Raw genomic sequence first — 18,909 nt, 5'->3', positions numbered from 1 at the left:
GGGTTAGGGTTGGAGATAGAGTTGGTTGTTTTTTTTTCAAAAGTAGAAGAAAAAATGATATAGTGTTGAGCGCAAGTGCTCGCTACGGCTATGTTCACATTTGCGCAAATAAAAACGCATCAAAACGCACGCAAAAATGCTGCGTTTTGCGACGCATGCGTCGTTTTTTGCCGAAAATCGGACGCCAGAAAAATGCAACTTGTTGCGTTTTCTGCGCCCGACGCTTGCGGCAAAAAAACGCTTGCGTCGCACAACGCATGTCCATGCGTCCTCCATGTTAAATATAGGGGCGCATGACGCATGCGTCGCCGCTGCGTCGCCCGACGCAAACGGGCACAACGCAAATGTGAACGTAGCCTACTCGAGTTTGCATTGAGTGCTCAGGTATGCATGGAGTATTGAAGATCTCCGCATGCGGGGCAGGGACTTGAGCATGTCACTCAAGCACCCCGATGCAAACTCGAGTAGCGAGCACTTGCGCTCAAAACTAATGACGACATTCAATATAACAAGCGGTTATCAAATTCTGTGTTGCAACTGCGAGTTCAAAATGCTTACTATACCCCTGGATAAAATCCTTGAGGGTTGTAGATCCCGAAATGGTGTCACTTGTGGGAGGTTTCCACTGTTTAAGCACATCAAGGACTCTCCAAACACTACTTGGCGTCCACTGTCGATTCCAGCCAAGTTTGCCTTCAAAAAGTCAAACAGTGCTGCTTCCCTTCCAAGCCCTCCCATGAACTCAAACAGTAGATTTTCCCCACATGTGTGGTACTGGCGTACGCAGCAGAAATTACATAAATTTTATGGCCCATTTTCTAATGTTACCCTTGTGACAAAAAGAATTTGGGTCTAAAGAAAAAAAAAAAAAGTTCATTTTTTCCTTCCATATTGCTTCAGTTCTCGTGAAGCAACTGAAGGGTTAATAATCTTCTTGAAGGGGGGTTTTGAGCAACTTGAGGGGTGCAGTTTTTAGAATGGTGTCACTTTGAGGTATTTTCTATCATATAGACCCCTCAAAGTCACTTTAACCCCTTCATGACCGGGGGATTTTTCGTTTTTCCGTGTTCGTTTTTCGCTCCCCTCCTTCCCAGAGCCATAACTTTTATTTTTCCGTCAATTTGGCCATGTGAGGGCTTATTTTTTGCGGGACGAGTTGTACTTTTGAACGACATCATTGGTTTTAGCATGTCGTGTACTAGAAAACGGGAAAAAAATTCCAAGTGCGGTGAAATTGCAAAAAAAGTGCAATCCCACATTGGTTTTTTGTTTGGCTTTTTTGCTAGGTTCACTAAATGCTAAAAATGACCTGCCATTATGATTCTCCAGGTCATTACGAGTTCATAGACACCAAACATGACTAGGTTATTTTTTATCTAAGTGGTGAAAAAAAATTCCAAACTTTGCTAAAAAAAAATAAAAAAAAAAATTGCGCCATTTTCCGATACTCGTAGCGTCTCCATTTTTCGTGATCTGGGGTCGGTTGAGGGCTTATTTTTTGCGTGCCGAGATGACGTTTTTAATGATAGCATTTCGGTGCAGATACGTTCTTTTGATCGCCCGTTATTGCATTTTAATGCAATGTCGCGGCGACCAAAAAAACGTAATTCTGGCGTTTCGAGTTTTTTTCCCGCTACGCTGTTTAGCGATCAGGTTAATACTTTTTTTTATTTGATAGATCGGACAATTCTGAGCGCGGCGATACCAAATATGCGTAGATTTGATATTTTTTTAATTGATTTATTTTGATTGGGGCGAAAGGGGGGTGATTTAAACTTTTATGTTTTTTTATTTTTTTCACATTTTTTTAAACTTTTTTTTTTTTAACTTTTGCCATGCTTCAATAGCCTCCATGGGAGGCTAGAAGCAGGCACAGCACGATCGGCTCTGCTACATAGCAGCGATCTGCTGATCGCTGCTATGTAGCAGAATTGCACGTGTGCTGTGAGCGCCGACCACAGGGTGGCGCTCACAGCGACGGGCAATCAGTAACCATAGAGGTCTCAAGGACCTCTATGGCTACAATGGAGACGCATCGCCGACCCCCGGACATGTGACGGGGGTCGGCGATGACGTCATTTCCGGCCGCCCGGCCGGAAGCGGTAGTTAAATGCCGCTGTCTGCGTTTGACAGCGGCATTTAACTAGTTAATAGGTGCGGGCAGATCGCGATTCTGCCCGCGCCTATTACGGGCACATGTCAGCTGTTCAAAACAGCTGACATGTCCCGGCTTTGGTGCGGGCTCACCGCGGAGCCCTGCATCAAAGCAGGGGAGCCGGCATCGGACGGTATAGTACGTCCGATGCCGGTAAGGGGTTAAATGTGATGTGGTCAAAAAAAAAAAAAAAAAAGAAAGGAAAATGATTTTGTAATTTTTGCTGGAAAGATTATGATGTACAATAACAAATTGTATTGTAGCACCGTGTTAGCCAGAAAAATCGATGTGAATATGTTTCTGCCCAATGATGACAAAAGTATTCTCGGAGTGATACCTTTATTGGCTAACCAGAAAATAATATGTTTGCAAGCTTTCAGAGCACAAAGGCACATTCTTCAGGCAGGATTACAAATAGATTAAAGGGAGTCTGTCACCCAAAAAATGGCCTATAAACTAAGGCTACTGGCATCAGGGGCTTACCATAGCATTCTGTAATGCTGTAGATAAGCCCCCGATGTATCCTGAAAGATGAGAAAAAGAGGTTATATTATACTCACCCAGGGGAGGTCCCGCTGCGGTCTAGTCCGATGGGTGTCGCGGTCCGGCGCCTCCCATCTTCATACGATGGCGTCCTCTTCTTGTCGCGGCTCCGGCGCAGGCGTACTTTGCCCTGTTGAGGGCAGAACAAAGTACTGCAGTGCGCAGGCACTGGGCCTCTCTGACCTTACCCGGCACCTGCGCACTGCAGTACTTTGCTCTGCTCTCAACAGGGCAGATAAAGTAGACAAGAAGAGGACATGATCGTATGAAGATGGGAGGCGCCAAACCCGGACCGCGACACCCATCGGACCGAACCGCAGCGGGACTGCCCCTGGGTGAGTATAATATAACCTGTTTTTCTTATCTTTCAGGTTACATCGGGGGCTTATCTACAGCATTCCAGAATGGTGGGGGTATGGGCGGCGGTCTGGTGAAATGGGTGTCGCAGGTCTGGATCCGGCGCCTCCCATCTTCTTGCGATGCTGCCCTCCTGCGGCTTCATCGCTCCCCAGCATTGGCGCTCCTGCACAGGCGTACTTATCTGCGCCGTTGAGGGCAGAGTAAAGTACTGCAGTGTGCAGGCGCTGGGCCTCTGTCCTTTCCTGGTGCCTGCACACTGCAGTACTTTAAGGGCAGAGAAGTACGCCTACACAGGAGCGCCGATGCCGTGGAGCAATGAAGAAGGACGGCGGCGGCGCAAGAGGATGGGAGGCGCGATAACCCCCTCTCCTCCCGGGTGAGTATAATATAACCTATTTTTCTTTACTTGCAGGTCGGACCGGGGGCTTATGTACAGCATTATAGAATGCTGCATATAAGCCCTGAAAGGCAGTGGCCGCATTTTATAGCGGCAAAATCTGCTGATGGGCCTTAAAGGGAACCTCTTTCACACATCAGTTTTTTGCAGTCAGTCACAATCCGTTGGCTCGACGGATTGGTCGCAGATTGTGAAAAACTGATGCGACGGATTCATTTTTTCGACGGATCTGACTAGCGGATCTGGCTAGCGGATCTGGCTAGTTGGATCCTATATAAATCAGAGCATGCTCAGTTTAAAAAAAAAACAAAAAAACACGGAATCAGTCGACGGATTCCGTCATTTGATGGATCCGGCGCCCATAGGCTTCCATTCGAGCAAACGACGGATGGTGACGGATCCGTCGCTGTCCGATTTTTCGACGTACACAAAATAAGTTACTTTGTCCGTCGTCTCTGGCCGCCGGACAAACAATTTTCGATGGCGATCCGGCGAATGACGGATGAAACATGAGGCCATCCATCACAATCCGTTGCCAATACAAGTCTATGAGAAAAAAAAAAAAAGGATCCGGCGGCATCAGTAGCCGGATTCGTTTTTTCAAAATTCGACGGATTGCGACTGATAGCAAAAAAACTGATGTGTGAAAGGGGCCTAACTTAACTAGTCTGTTACTGAAAGACACAGAATTTGACACCGAATTTATTACACATTTTACATATCTCTTCTCACCTGAAAATCCGGGCGTTAAAGCTGCCATTTTCCTAGACAGGACTTCTTTATCTAATGTACTATCTAATTTCAAAGGTCTAAGATGAACTTTAAATATAGACGCTCTGCCTTTTATGTCTGGAGGGCCTGTGTGCGGAAAGAAAAACAAACAAGATGTTGGTTGGAATCAGATACATACATGGACGTCTCAGTCATGAAAGTAATATCTTACCTATATAAATCTGCCTATCGAACCGGCCAGGTCTCATGAGAGCTGGATCCAAGATGTCGGGTCTATTAGTCCCAGCCAATACAACTACATTTGTTGTGGTATTAAAACCTGTAATCACATAAAGCAAATGGAAGCATTATCACCTGCCAGTGAGCAGAGAGTTGCTGCTATATACTTCTGGAGCCTATAGTCAGAGCACACATCATGGAAATTGCTCTGCTGTAATATTGCCATTTACCATGGCATGCCAGGCTCTGTGTGTGTCAGTCACATTAGGTCATTGTAGATTTACAAATAGGAAATGGACAGGCACAGATATATGTAGGAGTACATTACCATCCATTTCTACTAAGAGCTGATTCAGTGTATTTTCTTGCTCATTTTGACCACCAAAGTTGCCGCGTCCCCTCTTCCGTCCAACGGCATCAATCTCATCAATGAAGAGGATGCAGGGTGCATGCTTTCTGGCCATGCTAAACAGATCTCGTACCTACAAGAGATGATCTATGAGCCATCTGAATAGTTCACATATTAGCAACAGACTCAACTATAGAAGAGAACTGGTTGATCATAAGATATTAGAAGATATAATGGTCTCTAAGTCCAGCACAAGATAGCCCCATTTGCAGCCATTCACTTGCCATTGACCGCCATACACATTATAAGAACTTCAGTCGAACGTCTTGATTTCGAGAGAAGCAGCCAAGCATCCAATATGAATAGATGTGTTTCAACTTTCAGCACAGCAACTGACCATTCTAGATTTCAAAATGATCAATCCTTTTGTTCTACGGAAAGAAACCACCACCAGGGGTGCCATTCAGTGGCCTGCTCCCCTCTTCTCACTCAGAAGAGAGGCATGCATGGTTGAACATTTGACCAACAACTAGGTAGCTATCAGATGGTTGGTAGTAATAAGTACATGACAGACAATATCATGATGGTTTTTTAAAAGATTATCTATGTCCAAAGAGAGTAATGCTAGTGCTAGTTAGTGTAAGATGACTATCACCGATATCATGAATTAAAGATTCCACTTTCCCTCAAAGACTTTTGATATTTATAATGTATAAATGATGAAATAATCAATCAAACTTGCGCTAAGAAATGCATGCAAATGAAGCCAAAAATAATTTACCTGGTGGGGACGATGAGGTTGCTTGCATATAATTATGAGTGCACTATTCCAGGTCTAAAAGTAGAGACAAATAAATATAATAAGTATATTAAGGTATCAGGTAGCGTGAATACCTATGAGTAGATATCTGAAGTCATGTACAAGTCTAGCAATGAGATAGTCCCGTCCTTGTAAATGCACATTCATAAGAAACTGGTGAGGAATCGTACCTGCCGCAGGATGCACATGCGGTGAATGTAGAAAATGCCAGTAAAAGCGATACACGTAAGTGCTGTAGAAAAATACTTAGCTTCGCTGTCCTTCGCGGAGGTTAAAGATGCTGACGATAGTTCATGGTGTGCTGTCCCGGCCGGTGACAGCCGCCTCAAACAGGAGAGCGTGTGTGGAGAGCGTGGCGCTCGATAATGCTGCAGCTGGCAGGACCTGCGTTCTTCAGGGACCCTGAAGAAGGAATCCGTGTTATTCCGAAACGCGTTGGTTAATCTTGGCTCCCCCAGTGCTCCGTATTGCCGACAGGGGCACCACGTGACTTACTGGACACGTGACCCGAACAGAACGCAGGTCCTGCCAGCTGCAGCATTATCGAGCGCCGCGCTTTCCACACACGCTCTCCTGTTTGAGGCGGCTGTCACCGGCCGGGACAGCACGCCATGATCTATCGTCAGCATATTTAACCTCCGCGAAGGACAGCGAAGCTAAGTATTTTTCTACAGCACTTACGTGTATCGCTTTGACTGGCATTTTCTACATTCACCGCGTGTGCATCCTGCGGCAGGTACGATTCCTCCCCAGTTTCTTATGAATGTGCATTTACAAGGACGGGACTATCTCATTGCTAGACTTGTACATGACTTCAGATATCTACTCATAGGTATTCACGCTACCTGATACCTTAATATACTTATTATATTTGTCTCTACTTTTAGACCTGGAATAGTGCACTCATAATTATATGCAAGCAACTTCATTGTCTACTTTACTTTCATTAGTGCTATCTCCTCCCCACCAGGTAAATTATTTTTGGCTTCATTTGCATGCATTTCTTAGCGCAAGTTTGATTGATTATTTCATCATTTATACATTATTCCCCTTGCTTCCTCCTATGTGGTAAGGAGGTACTTGCTGCTTTTTTATGCTGTGTCACTAGCGCCGCTACATTACTTTACATACTTTTGATATTTATACAATCACAAAAAAGATGTTTCAAGTGTCCAATGAAGCCACATTCTCTCCAGCAAAGTGCAGAGTGAGATAAAGAAAGTTTATGCATTCTTTGAGGGACGAGGTACCATCTGGTTAGTAATTTGTAGTACGTTTCATGGAGAGTAGCGCAAAGATTCGACTTGTATGGAATTTTTATAACTTTTTCTCAGTCCTGTATTAGAAAGTTAATTTTAAGATCTTTCTCCCAATTTATATTGTTGGATTTCAATAATTCTAGGTCATTATTAAGGTGTTTATAAAGATTTCTAGAAACTCCAAATAGAGAAGTTCTGGGGTTCTCTAAGTAAAGTGGAGATCTTCGTTGGGATTGGTAGCTTCTGAAAGTTCTTCTTTTTATTGAAGTTAGTAATGTATCTCTTAATATCGAGGTATGAGGCAAAATGTATATCATCAAGTTTGAATTTTTCCTGAAGAAGATAAAATGGAGAGAAATACTTATCCTCGTCAAGGAATAAATCTGAGATATATTTTACACCCCTTTTCTTTCCTGGGTTTTAGATTGAGATGGGAGATAATTATTTCCAAGACTTCAATCGGTATGTTTTTTTTTTTTCAAATTCTGATGGGGATAGTTTTAAATGCTTTAAAATAGTGATTTCCAAGCGTGCATTGAGACAACCATAGTTGGGGATTTTGGAAGGGGCAGGTTATTGTTTAATAAATGGGCTACAATGAGGCTTTTTAAAAGAAATATTTTTGTTGGTTGATTTATCCAATAGTGACTAACTAGAGGTTGAGTTTGGGGTAAGGAACATTTTTTTTTTTTAAACACATCCAATTGTGTAAGTTCTTATTATACCAAGATCTATTTATTAAAATTAACTTTGTTCATGGGAAAACTCCTTTAATTAGCGGGCCAAAATTTTTAAATTTGACTAGTGTTACTTCATGTGGCAATAACTCGAACGCTTCAACATATCTCAGTGATTCTGAGAATGTTTATTTCTTGACATGATATACTTTAGGTTAGTGGTAAATATAAATCAATAGATTGTGTTTATTTGTAAAAATATCGGAATTTTGGCAATATTTTCAATTTTTATATCCTTAAACCAGTTAGTCACTCTGCACAGAATAATTTATAAATATTTCCCACATGTCTACTTTATATCTGCATCACTTTTCAAACTTAATTTTATTTTGTTAGAAGGGTTAAAAGTTTAGCAGCAATTTCTAATTTTTTCAAGAAATTTCCAAAACCGGTTTCTTTTGGAAGATTCAGATTTAACTTTGATGGGCCTATATATTGGAAACTCCCCAAAAGTTATACAATTTTAAAAACCTCACTCATGAAATACTTCAAAACCGCTATCAGGAATAAAATTTAACCCTTTGGGTGTTACATAGGAATTAATGCCAAGTGGAATGAAAAAAAAATAGCAATTTTTACTCAAAATGTTGCTTTAGCCCCATTTTTTTTTTTCAATTTTACAAGGAATAGCACAAGAGGATGGACACTACAATTTGTTACCAAGTTTCTTATGAGCGCATCAATATGCAACATGTGGCTAGAAACCTCCACTTATACAAATAGCAGAGCTCGGAAGGGAAGGAGCACCATTTGAATTTTGGAAAACATTTGTCTGAAATAGATTGTGGGCGCAATTTCGCATTTGCAGAGCCCCCAAGACGTCCAAACAGCAGAAAACTCAAACAAGTGACCCCCTTTTGTAAACTATACCCCTCAAAGATTTTATCCAGGGGTATAGTGAGGATTTTGAATTCACATGTAGTACAGAGAATTTGACAACTCAAACTATAACAATAGAAAACAGAAAAGAAGTTGATAAACATGGGAGGGTGCTGTGTCCCCAATGAAGGCTGTGAGAAACAGATTATACAGTAAACAACCAAAAATCCTGTTTTCTCTATCGCTTCATTGGGGGACACAGGAACCATGGGACGTCCCAAAGCAGTCCCTGGGGAGGGAACAGCAGAAAACTTCATTCAGGTCGGAGAACTCACCACTGCCATCTGCAAGATCCTTCTGCCTAGGCTGGCATCTGCCGAAGCGTAGGTATGGACCTTATAAAATGTGGCAAACGTGTGAATGGAAGACCAGGTTGCCGCTTTGCAAAGTTGTAGGGCGGATGCCCCATGGTGTACCACCTAGGAGGCGCCTACTGCCCGGGGAGAGTGAGCCTTAATCCCAGGGGGAGGCACCCTGTTCTTGACCCGGTAAGCCTCCGAACTTGCAGTTCTGATCCAGCGAGCAATCGTAGCCTTTGAAGCCGGCAGGCCTCTTCGTGCACCATCTGGAATGACGAATAGAGAGTCCATCTCCCTAAAGGGGGCGGTCCTAGCCAGATAGATCCTCACCACCCTGACCAGGTCTAACCTGTTCAGTGAATGCTCCAGAGAATGAGTCGCAGCAAGACAAAAGGTAGGGAGGACGATATCCTCATTCAGCTGAAAGGTGGACATCTTGGAAAGGAAGGAAGGCGAAGGTCTCAAAACCACCTTTTCCTGGTGAAGAACCAAGAAAGGGGGGCGACAGGAAAGAGCCGCCATCTCCGAGACACACCTAATGGAGGTGATGGCCACCAGAAACGCCACCTTCCAGGACAGGGAAACCTCTCAGAGAGGTTCAAAGAGAGAACTCCTCAGGACCTCAGAACAAGATTGCGGTCCCAGGGGTCCACAGGAGTTCGGTACGGAGGTGCCACATGCGCAACTCCTTGATGAAAGGTTCTGACCTGAGAGCGGGAGGCTAAGGTCTTCTGGAAGAGAATAGAAAGAGCTGATACCTGACCCTTTAGCGAACCAAGGGCAAGGCCAGCATAAAGTTCTGCCTGGAGAAATGCCAGAATGGAAGGGAGAGAAAAGGACATCGGCGGAATGTCAGACTCACACCAGCAGAAATAGGCTTTCCAGGTCCAATAATAGACCCTGGAAGACGACGGCTTTCTAGCAAGGATCATGGTGTGAATCACCCGATCAGAAAATCCGGATGCTCTCAGAACAACGGTTTCATCAGCCACTCTATTAAATTGAGCGACCGAGAATTCTTGTGGCAGATCGGTACTTGGGACAAAAGATTTGGCCTGTCTGGGAGTCTACAGGGGGAGTCCGCAAGAAGATTGACTCTCTTCAAATCAAGACATTCTGGGACAATCCGGTGCGATCAGAATGACGGCAGCCCCTCCGCCTTGATCTTCTTTAACAGCCTAGGAAGAAGGGGAAGGGAAGCAAACAGATAAGGAAGCACGAACTGCGACCAGAGAATGGCCAGAGCATCGGCGCCAACCGCGAGAGGATTGCGGGACCTGGAAACGAACCGTGGAACCTTCTTGTTCAGCCAGGACGCCATGAGGTCCATGTACGGAGTTCCCCATCTAAGGCAAATCTGATGAAAGACCTCCTGATGTAGGGACCACTCTCCAGCCACGAGACCCTCGCGGCTCATAGAATGGGCGGCCCGGTTGTTTACGCTGGGTATATGTGTCAGGGTAAAAATATATATTCTTATGCTGTGAAACAATAAGTTTTTCCCTTCGCTTGCTAATGCATATGTAACTGTATTTAAGATGGCTGCCAGTATTCACCTTTGCCCCAGATTCGCCCTGCTGAAGAAGCAAGTTACACATTCCAGAAGGACAAGTATCATTTCTCTGGAAATGATACTTAAAGCGATGTGGACAAGATGTGGACAAAGGAAGATTCATCAGATGATGTCAGAGCCAACCAGAGGGACTGAATACTAGATACATTGCTTAAACCCTGCCTATCCCCGCCCTCTGCACACCTTCCCCCAATAGATCATATAATGTTGTGTATTAGAAAATAAAGTCAGTTGCTGTGACGTTACCAATACGTGTGGAAGCACGAGCAGGCACTGAGTTTGAACCAGCTTTTGTCTGACTCATTCTTATCCGGTACCACTGCTCTTATTCTGATTTGGAATGACTGGTGAAGGAAGGGTATTGTCGTGACAACCCCGACAATTTGGCGCAACCAACATGGGGCGTGGCCCGCGATCCGAGACCCCCTGGACCCATGCCTGGACGTCCGTGGACGACACCCGTAGTGGCTGACCTCGAGAACTGATCACCCTCCAAACACGGTAAGTGGAGATCACATACTATGTATGTGTCACACTTGCTAGTGTTTCAGCCATTATTGGTTAGTCTGTGGTCTCCTTGGGTCTGGGGAGTGACCGGTCGAGTGGTGAGACCGAGCGCGATCCCGTGCCACGCTTCGAACCAGCAACTGAGAGACGTCGCACTCTGCGCGTCCTCGTGTACACCACACCTCCTCCACCGGTCATTGTACTCCATTCAACCACCCTACCCGTGACTATTGCCTAGTAGTGATAGAGTGAAATATTGAGGAAGTTGTAGATTGGGGCGGCTTTGAGAAAGGGACAGGAGACGCAGCCTCTGTGATATTGTACCAACTAGGTAATTAAGATGTCCCGAGAGGGGACCACCTGTTTTTCTGTGGAGGGCTCTCACTAGGAGACCGCCTCCCGACTGTTTAGAATATCGTGACAGGGTAGACTGTTAATCACTGGTGTTCAGGGGTTAGGGACAGGGGTTAGGGACAGGATATCGAGCGCGAGGCTCCGTGTTGTTTTTTGATGGGAATACCGTGTTGTTACCGCTGTCAGCGATCCTGGGCTGCAGCAGGGCGTAGTATTCTGTGAGTCATGTTGCGTCTCTTGAAGCAGAAGAAGTCCGTGCCCAACGAGTTAAGTGAGGATGCTGTGGAAGTCAAGACAATAGTAGAGTCACGGGAGGGCAAGAAGGCAGTCAAGAATGTTGAGAGGTTGTACAAGCATGTAGGATTGCCCTCGACAGGGAGATTGCAGCCGTCTACATGGCACCATCTCATAGAGAACAAAAAGGTTGATGGAGAGGAAAGATGAAAGGATGCAGAGCCCGTGTTTGGTTATAAAATACCTCAATCATTAGTTTTTCTAGGGTTTTCTGGCATATGAGTTGTGTGAAGGTTTTGTAGAAATTAATTAAGTCTGAGAACTACTGTATTCCGTTACTCTGTGTGGTTTTCTGAGACACCCGATGGGAGGGGTCAAACAGCTGTGCTGTGCCTTTCTTCTTTGTGTTGAGGAATGCTGTGATGTTCTTATCTGTTCCGTGTTTCTGGTATGGAGGGGGTCGAGTCGCTGCGTCCTCTCCTTGTGTAGTAAGAATTATTGTAAGTTTAAAGTGAAATGTGTTTTGTTTTAGGAGATTGTTTGGTTATCAGTGTAATTGAAAAAATTGGTAAAAGATTCACCTGTTTCAAGTTGAATGGTTGATATATAGCAAATTAAGGATTAACAGAGAAAGTGAATTCGGATCTGTTTTGTTATGTTGAAAAAAAAAAAAACTGGATGTTTTGTGGTGTAAGAAGGAACTGAGAAAGTGACAGATTAATGTGTTGGGAAAGCAAACAATAAGAAATTTGGTACAGTGGGGCTCCCTGTTAGGTAATATGGTCCCTCCCCAGGAAATTAAGTCTCTTCTCCCGACTGTAAGCTCTGTGCCCCTTAACCCCAAGGCACCAATATATCCTAGACTGCCGAGAAGTTCTATGGGCGTCTTATGGTAGTGTTTAAAGATCTGAGGTTTTCACTGTATAATAAAGCCCATTCACATGTTTTTGGGGTAGCTTTGATGTCCGAGTTTTAAATCTGAATTGAAAGAGGCAATAATATCAGTTAGACCTGACATCGAGAATTCCACTCCGGACAATGCATTAAAAGTAGTACAAACTTTCCAGAAGAACTTAACCCATTCTGTATCAGCAGCTGCGTTCTCTAGCCCCCACCGCTCTCAGCCCCCCCCCCGCCCCCCCCACAGCTGCAAGGACACAGCTCGCAGCTCCGTTCCTTATCAGTGGCCCAAGCAGAAGACTTCAGCTCCAGCCCCCCTCCCCTACACAAATCCAGTCTCATACTCCAATATTCATTTTAACCCTGTGTCTGGAAATCTCCCTCGCCATGTTAATTCTCAGACCAAGACAAGACAGATGGACTTGTAAACATTGCGGTCAGACAAACCCAGACTGGAGAAATACTTGTATAATCTGTGCTGCAACCCAACCTAAGTGAATTACACTGAATCCTGTCCAGACAAGATCACATGTAGTGATATAAGAAGCTGACACAGGATTGTGGTTAGTGGGTAGTGGGGACATTAACTTTTGGGAGTAAGCTGACAGTAATCCTTTTGGGAAGGAGCTGTAGACCAGCATGTCATGTCACCCCCAACCGGTCATCTAGTCACCCCCACTACCAGAGAACCAACCACATCAGGTAGTGTAAGACAGATACAGGAGTATTATCCCTGGAAGCCCTCTGACTAGCTAGCTACGCTAAAATAATTGGCTGACCCTGAGAACAAACCTTTCCCATTTTACAGACAAAGATAATATGATGGATGTATAAGTGCACCTGAGCAGACCTAGAGAGTTGGTGAGCCAAGATGATGGTCCTTATGTTATATAACCCCTATGCAGATGAATATAATGAGATGTGTATCTTACACGCCCTTTCCCAATCAGTTTGTAAAAAAAAAAAAAAAAGGGGGGGGGGGGGGGAAATGTCTCTAACCCTGGCAGTTAGAATACCCTTATGTCACGCTGCTTCAGTATGTGGGTAATTTTTTGTTTTTTGTTGTGTGCACAGACAGAGCAGGAAGCATTGTTGCCACTGTTAGTTTTCGCAAGTATCTGGCAGATCTGAACTGTCGGGTTTCGGCCTCGAAACTTCGGTTCTACCTTGGTCAAGTGATATTTTTGGGTCACTGTCTCCTTCAGGGTGCCAGACACCTCACAGAAGAAAGAAAAATAGCCACAAAAGATGTGACTGAGCTCCAGCGTTTTCTTGGACTATGTACTTATTGTGTCAGTGGATACCGGACGCATCCCGCATAATGCAGCCTCTCTACAAGGCCCTGAAAGACGGTTCAAGGTATGATGATTTTGGCAGATTCCACACCGGATAAGCTGTTATTACGGAAGATACTGTAGTGCCCGGAGCTGCACTCCCTCTCTCCCTGTCAGGACAAGAAGCAGAACGTCAGGCTCTGTCTACTGCATGTGTTCTGGCCAAAGACAGGCGGGCTAATATACACGGACTCACAGTATGCATTTGGTATTGCTCATGATTTCGGATCCCTATGGGCCAATCGAGGGTTTGTTACTACCGCCGGGACTCAGTGAAGAATGCTGAAGCTGTTAAAACCCTCATGGACTCAATCGAATTACCTACCCAGGTGGCCATTATCAAAGTTAAGGAGCATGGTACTATTGAACAGTCCACAGACTGGTGGTAACGCCTTTGTGGATATGCAAGCAAAAGCCGCTGCTCTTCTGCCTGTTGAACTGCCCATACCAGCTATGGTGACCTCACGCTCTCAGCGTAAACAGTTACAAGAAACACTGACTCTACAGGAACCTGATGATCTATGCCAGACTGAGGTTTTCTGCCGGACCCCGCAAGACCGCTTAATGACGATGCAGAGAATGTCTCCAAAGGAAGAAGCGAAGCAGTGGAAAGCTGATGGAGCACGTATGGACATAGTCTCTGGAAAAAGGACCAACTTGTGCGTCTCCCTAAGCGGATGTACCCTGCTATTGCCACGTGGGCGCATGGGCCCACACATCGAGGTATCTGTCAGACCCGCAATCCCGGTCAACTTCAACGTGTACCCCCGAAGCACCTTGCTAAGCCCGACTATCCTTTCCAAAAGCTCCAGGTGGACCGCATCACGTTGCCTAAGTCTGAAGGTATGAATATTGTCTGGTGGTTGTCGATATGTTCTCCAGTTGGCCAGAAGTATTCCCCATTACCAACGTGACTGCAAAGACCACAGCAAAGAAACTGGTGATGGAAGTTATATGCAGATATGGTGTTCCAGAAGTTGCTGAAAGTGACCAAGGCCCGGACTTTTCTTCTCATGTGTATCAGGAGGTTCTGACAATGCTTGGATCCACTGTAGCCCTCCATACTCCATACTCTCCACAATCTAGTGGGAAAGTTAAGAGGCTGAACGGCACACTGAAGGGACAATTGACCAAAATGATGCAGGAGACTACGGCTCCATGGCGAGGGCTCTTACACATTCGTACTACCCCTATTGCAAAATATGGCCTGTCCCCATATGAGATATTGTTGGGTGCTAGGTTCTCAGTTGTAAATTTTCAGTCTCAGTAGTTGTCAGAAGAAACTGACCGTGCTGTTCAATATGTTATTCAGCTTCGTAAAAATGTTGCTAACACCCATGTTTTAGTTTCTTCTTTCCTTCCAGATTCAGCAGAAACCGATATTGGTCACAATTTGAAGCCTGGTGGTTTTATGGTCGTGAAAAGCTATGTCAGAAGACACGGACTAGAACCCCTGTATGACGGTCCCTACCAAGTCCTCATTACTCCTATGTCAGTAAAGCTGGAAGGAAGGCCGACATGGATCCACATATCGCACTGCAAGCTGGTCAAACAGACTAGTAGCAAATAAGGGGACATAATGTTTTGGTTTTTCATATTTCCATATAATAATATTGGTAAACGCATGGGACAGTCTAAATTCCCCAATATCCTTGAATAATAAGTTTGTACAATATCATGAAAGATTAGTAGTACAGATGGGTATAGCCAATAAAATTGTCAGTTATACAAATGTGGGATAAATTGGTTAGGGCCACATATTGTCCAGATGATCAAATTTGGAATATATTGGATATACTTAATACTACTGCCTGTGTTATGAATCTGTTGAAGGGTTTAAAGCCCACTGATTGCTCAGATTATGTCCCACTAATTCATGAAGAACCCACACTAAAGGTCCCAGGAGGGATAACTGTGTTAGCTGATAATTATACCTGCTATAATACCCACGACACTACAGGTACACCAGTAGGGGTCTTCGAGACAGGTTTCTGCAAAGAGAACAGTTCCCTGGATACTGACTTGCTAGCTAATCATACACAGTATATGTACGACATTTATTGGTTATGTGGAGATGGTAAGCTCCGTCCTAGGTTGCCTAATACCTGGACAGGTCAATGCACCCTTGTTAAACTTGCTGTGCAGTTCAAGATTTTACCTTGGGATCCGGAGACACCTGATGAATATACCAGAAAGAGGAGAAGTCTCGATCAGCTCCATATGAGTTATGAAGAAGATCTATTGGTATATGTCGATGGCATTGGAGTGCCAAGGGGGGTGCCTGACCAATTTAAAGCTCAGAACCAGATCTATGCTGGCTTTGCTTCCATAATCCCACAGGTGCAGATTAATAAAAATGTTGATTGGATCAATTACATATATTACAGTGAACAAAGGTTTGTCAATTTTATCTGTGATGCTTTCCAGGGTATAGTTGAGGAATTGGGCCCTAACACTAGAATGACCCTCCAAAACCGACTAGCCCTTGATATGATCTTAGCTGAGAAAGGAGGAGTCTGTGGGATGGTGGGAGAGGAGTGTTGTACCTATATCCCTCAGAACTCTGGGGTAAATGGAAAGACCATGATAGCCCTTAAAAAGATAAATGGGTTAGCAGTAGAATTAAAAACTAATGCTGGAGTAGACACATCTTTCTTTTCCGGTTGGTTGGGTGGGCTCAAAGGATTCCTTCAACAAGCTTGTCTGGAACTGATTGCCCTTCTTGTAGTTGGATCGATAATCCTCTGTTGTGTTATTCCCCTATATAAAAAGGTTATCACTAGGGCAACTCCGACTGGCACCTTCCTCAACCAAGAAGTAGAGTCACTAGAGTACGATGGCACTGATCAAGGGGAGATCCCCAAGTACGTCCCCCTCAAGAAGATAGACAAAACCCTTTACTCTCAGATGATGCTAAGAGAGTTAGTTTAGGGACAGCGGGAGAACTCCATGTGAACCTAGTGAAGGGTTCAGCTGCCTGGAGGCCTCTCACAAGGGGAGAGCTTCTGAGGTGTCTGGATGAAGAAATCCACCTCCCCTTTCCCCATCACATGGACAGTCTCGAAGGATCTTTCTTTTTAGGGAAAAACTTAGTGTTTAGGGGGGATTGTCAGGGTAAAAATATATATTCTTATGCTGTGAAACAATAAGTTTTTCCCTTCGCTTGCTAATGCATATGTAACTGTATTTAAGATGGCTGCCAGTATTCACCTTTGCCCCAGATTCGCCCTGCTGAAGAAGCAAGTTACACATTCCAGAAGGACAAGTATCATTTCTCTGGAAATGATAATACTTAAAGCGATGTGGACAAGATGTGGACAAAGGAAGATTCATCAGATGATGTCAGAGCCAACCAGAGGGACTGAATACTAGATACATTGCTTAAACTCTGCCTATCCCCGCCCTCTGCACACCTTCCCCCAATAGATCATATAATGTTGTGTATTAGAAAATAAAGTCAGTTGCTGTGACGTTACCAATACGTGTGGAAGCTCGAGCAGGCACTGAGTTTGAACCAGCTTTTGTCTGACTCATTCTTATCAGGTACCACTGCTCTTATTCTGATTTGGAATGACTGGTGAAGGAAGGGTATTGTCGTGACGACCCCGACATATGCACTGCGGACATCGCCGGAACAGCTGCCTCGGCCCAGAGGAGGATCTTTGATACCTCGGTCATAGCCAAGGAACTTAGAGTCCCTCCATGGTGATTGACATATGTCACCGCTGTGGCTTTGTCCGTCTGAACTTGGATTGGCAGACCCCCGAGAAGCCTTTCCCAGTGACGGAGGGAAAGAAGAATGGCCCCTATCTCGAGGATGTTGATCGGCAGAGAGGATTCATTTGCCAACCAATGTCCCTGGACATTCAGATGGTGAAATACGGCACCCCAGCCGAAAAGGCTGGCGTCTGTCGTCACCACCTGCCAGTGAACGGGAAAGGAGGACCTGGCCTGAAAGATGAGAGGGGACGACAGCCACAAATTGAGAGATCATTTTACTCGGGAAGAGAGCCGAATCAGACGATCCAGAGAGAACAGACCTGTCTCATTGTGAAAAGATGGCCTGCTGAAGTGGTCTTGAGTGGAATTGGGTGAAAGGGATCGCCTCCGACGCTGCCACCATCCTCCCTAGGACCTTCATAGCTGAGGGGAAGGAAGCCGAGGGCCCTGTAGAGAGTGAACTCCCTGATGGAGGATTGCTCTCTTCTCTTTGGGAAGAAAAACCATTGTCTGACGGGTGTCGAACAGCATGCCTAGAAAAATCAGGTCGGAATAAGGCAGGACTTTTTCCTGCTGACAAGCCACTCGAAACGGGACAGGGTGTTGAGAATGATAGCCAGGCTTTCCTGGGCCTGAGAAAAAGTCTGAGCCTTTACGAGGATATCGTATGGCAGGAGAACTAAACCTCTGATCCTCAAAATGGCCATCAACACTGCCATGATTTTTGTGAAAACCCTGGGAGTGGTTGCGAGTCCGAACGGCAGAGCCGCAAACTGGAAATGGTCGTGATGTACCGCAAAACGCAGGTATCTCTGATGCCCTAGGAAAATAGGAACATGGAGATAAGCATCTTGGATGTTGATGGAGCACAGGAATACATGGAAGCAATTACTGAACAAAGGGATTCCTTTGTGAAATGCCGCAGGCAGACCCCTTTGTTCGGTAACTTGAGATCCAGGATGGGCCGAACCGCGCTGTATTTTTTCAGCACCACAAACAGGCTTGAATAGAAATCTGTGAAAAGTTCCCGGTCTGGGACGGGAATGATTACCCCTAAACTGAGAAGGGAGGCGATGGATGCAAAGAAACCCGGAACCAGAGCAGGTTCTCTTGAGGGACGGGATTCGAAGATTTCATCTCAGGGTCACGAAGCGAACTCTATTTTGTATCCTGAGGATACAATCTCCCTGACCGACGAGTCCTCCACTGGGTCGAGCCAAACGTCTCTCGAAAAAAAAAAAAAAAAAAGGAGACGACCACCCAGCCTGGGAGATAACTATGGTCTTGATATGAGTCATGCCGAGGAAGATTTGCCCTGTCCCGACCTCGCGGATCTACCTTGGGAGTTACGGGAACACCAGGGAGGAGCCGAACAGACATGACCACTGGAAAGGCAGGCTGGTAAGGGACTTTTTTGACGGTAAGTCTGCCTGCCAGGCCTTAAGCCAAATAGTCCGTCATATAGCCACGATATTGCTGGACAATGAGCTGCGCAAGACCAGGCATCCATAGAGGCAGCGACCAAGTACTTCCCTGCA

At 45.1% G+C, this 18,909-nt stretch overlaps 1 protein-coding gene across 2 annotated transcripts in view; it reads right to left on the bottom strand.

The window, feature by feature from the left end:
- AFG3L2 (AFG3 like matrix AAA peptidase subunit 2) overlaps nt 1-18,909 on the bottom strand; it is a 78,884-nt gene that overhangs the window by 35,478 nt on the left and 24,497 nt on the right. For both annotated transcript variants that reach the window (XM_069731017.1, XM_069731018.1), the window contains exons 10-12: nt 4,735-4,888; nt 4,399-4,506; nt 4,188-4,313 (exon numbers count right to left, since the gene is read on the bottom strand). In XM_069731017.1, coding sequence (XP_069587118.1) covers nt 4,188-4,313; nt 4,399-4,506; nt 4,735-4,888 — 388 coding nt within the window. The remainder of the gene's footprint in view (nt 1-4,187; nt 4,314-4,398; nt 4,507-4,734; nt 4,889-18,909) is intronic.

This window comes from Ranitomeya imitator, chromosome 6 (assembly GCF_032444005.1).
Source record: "Ranitomeya imitator isolate aRanImi1 chromosome 6, aRanImi1.pri, whole genome shotgun sequence".
In the NCBI taxonomy this organism is placed as follows: Eukaryota; Metazoa; Chordata; class Amphibia; order Anura; family Dendrobatidae; genus Ranitomeya; species Ranitomeya imitator.
This window is presented reverse-complemented; position numbering and strand designations above follow the sequence as displayed.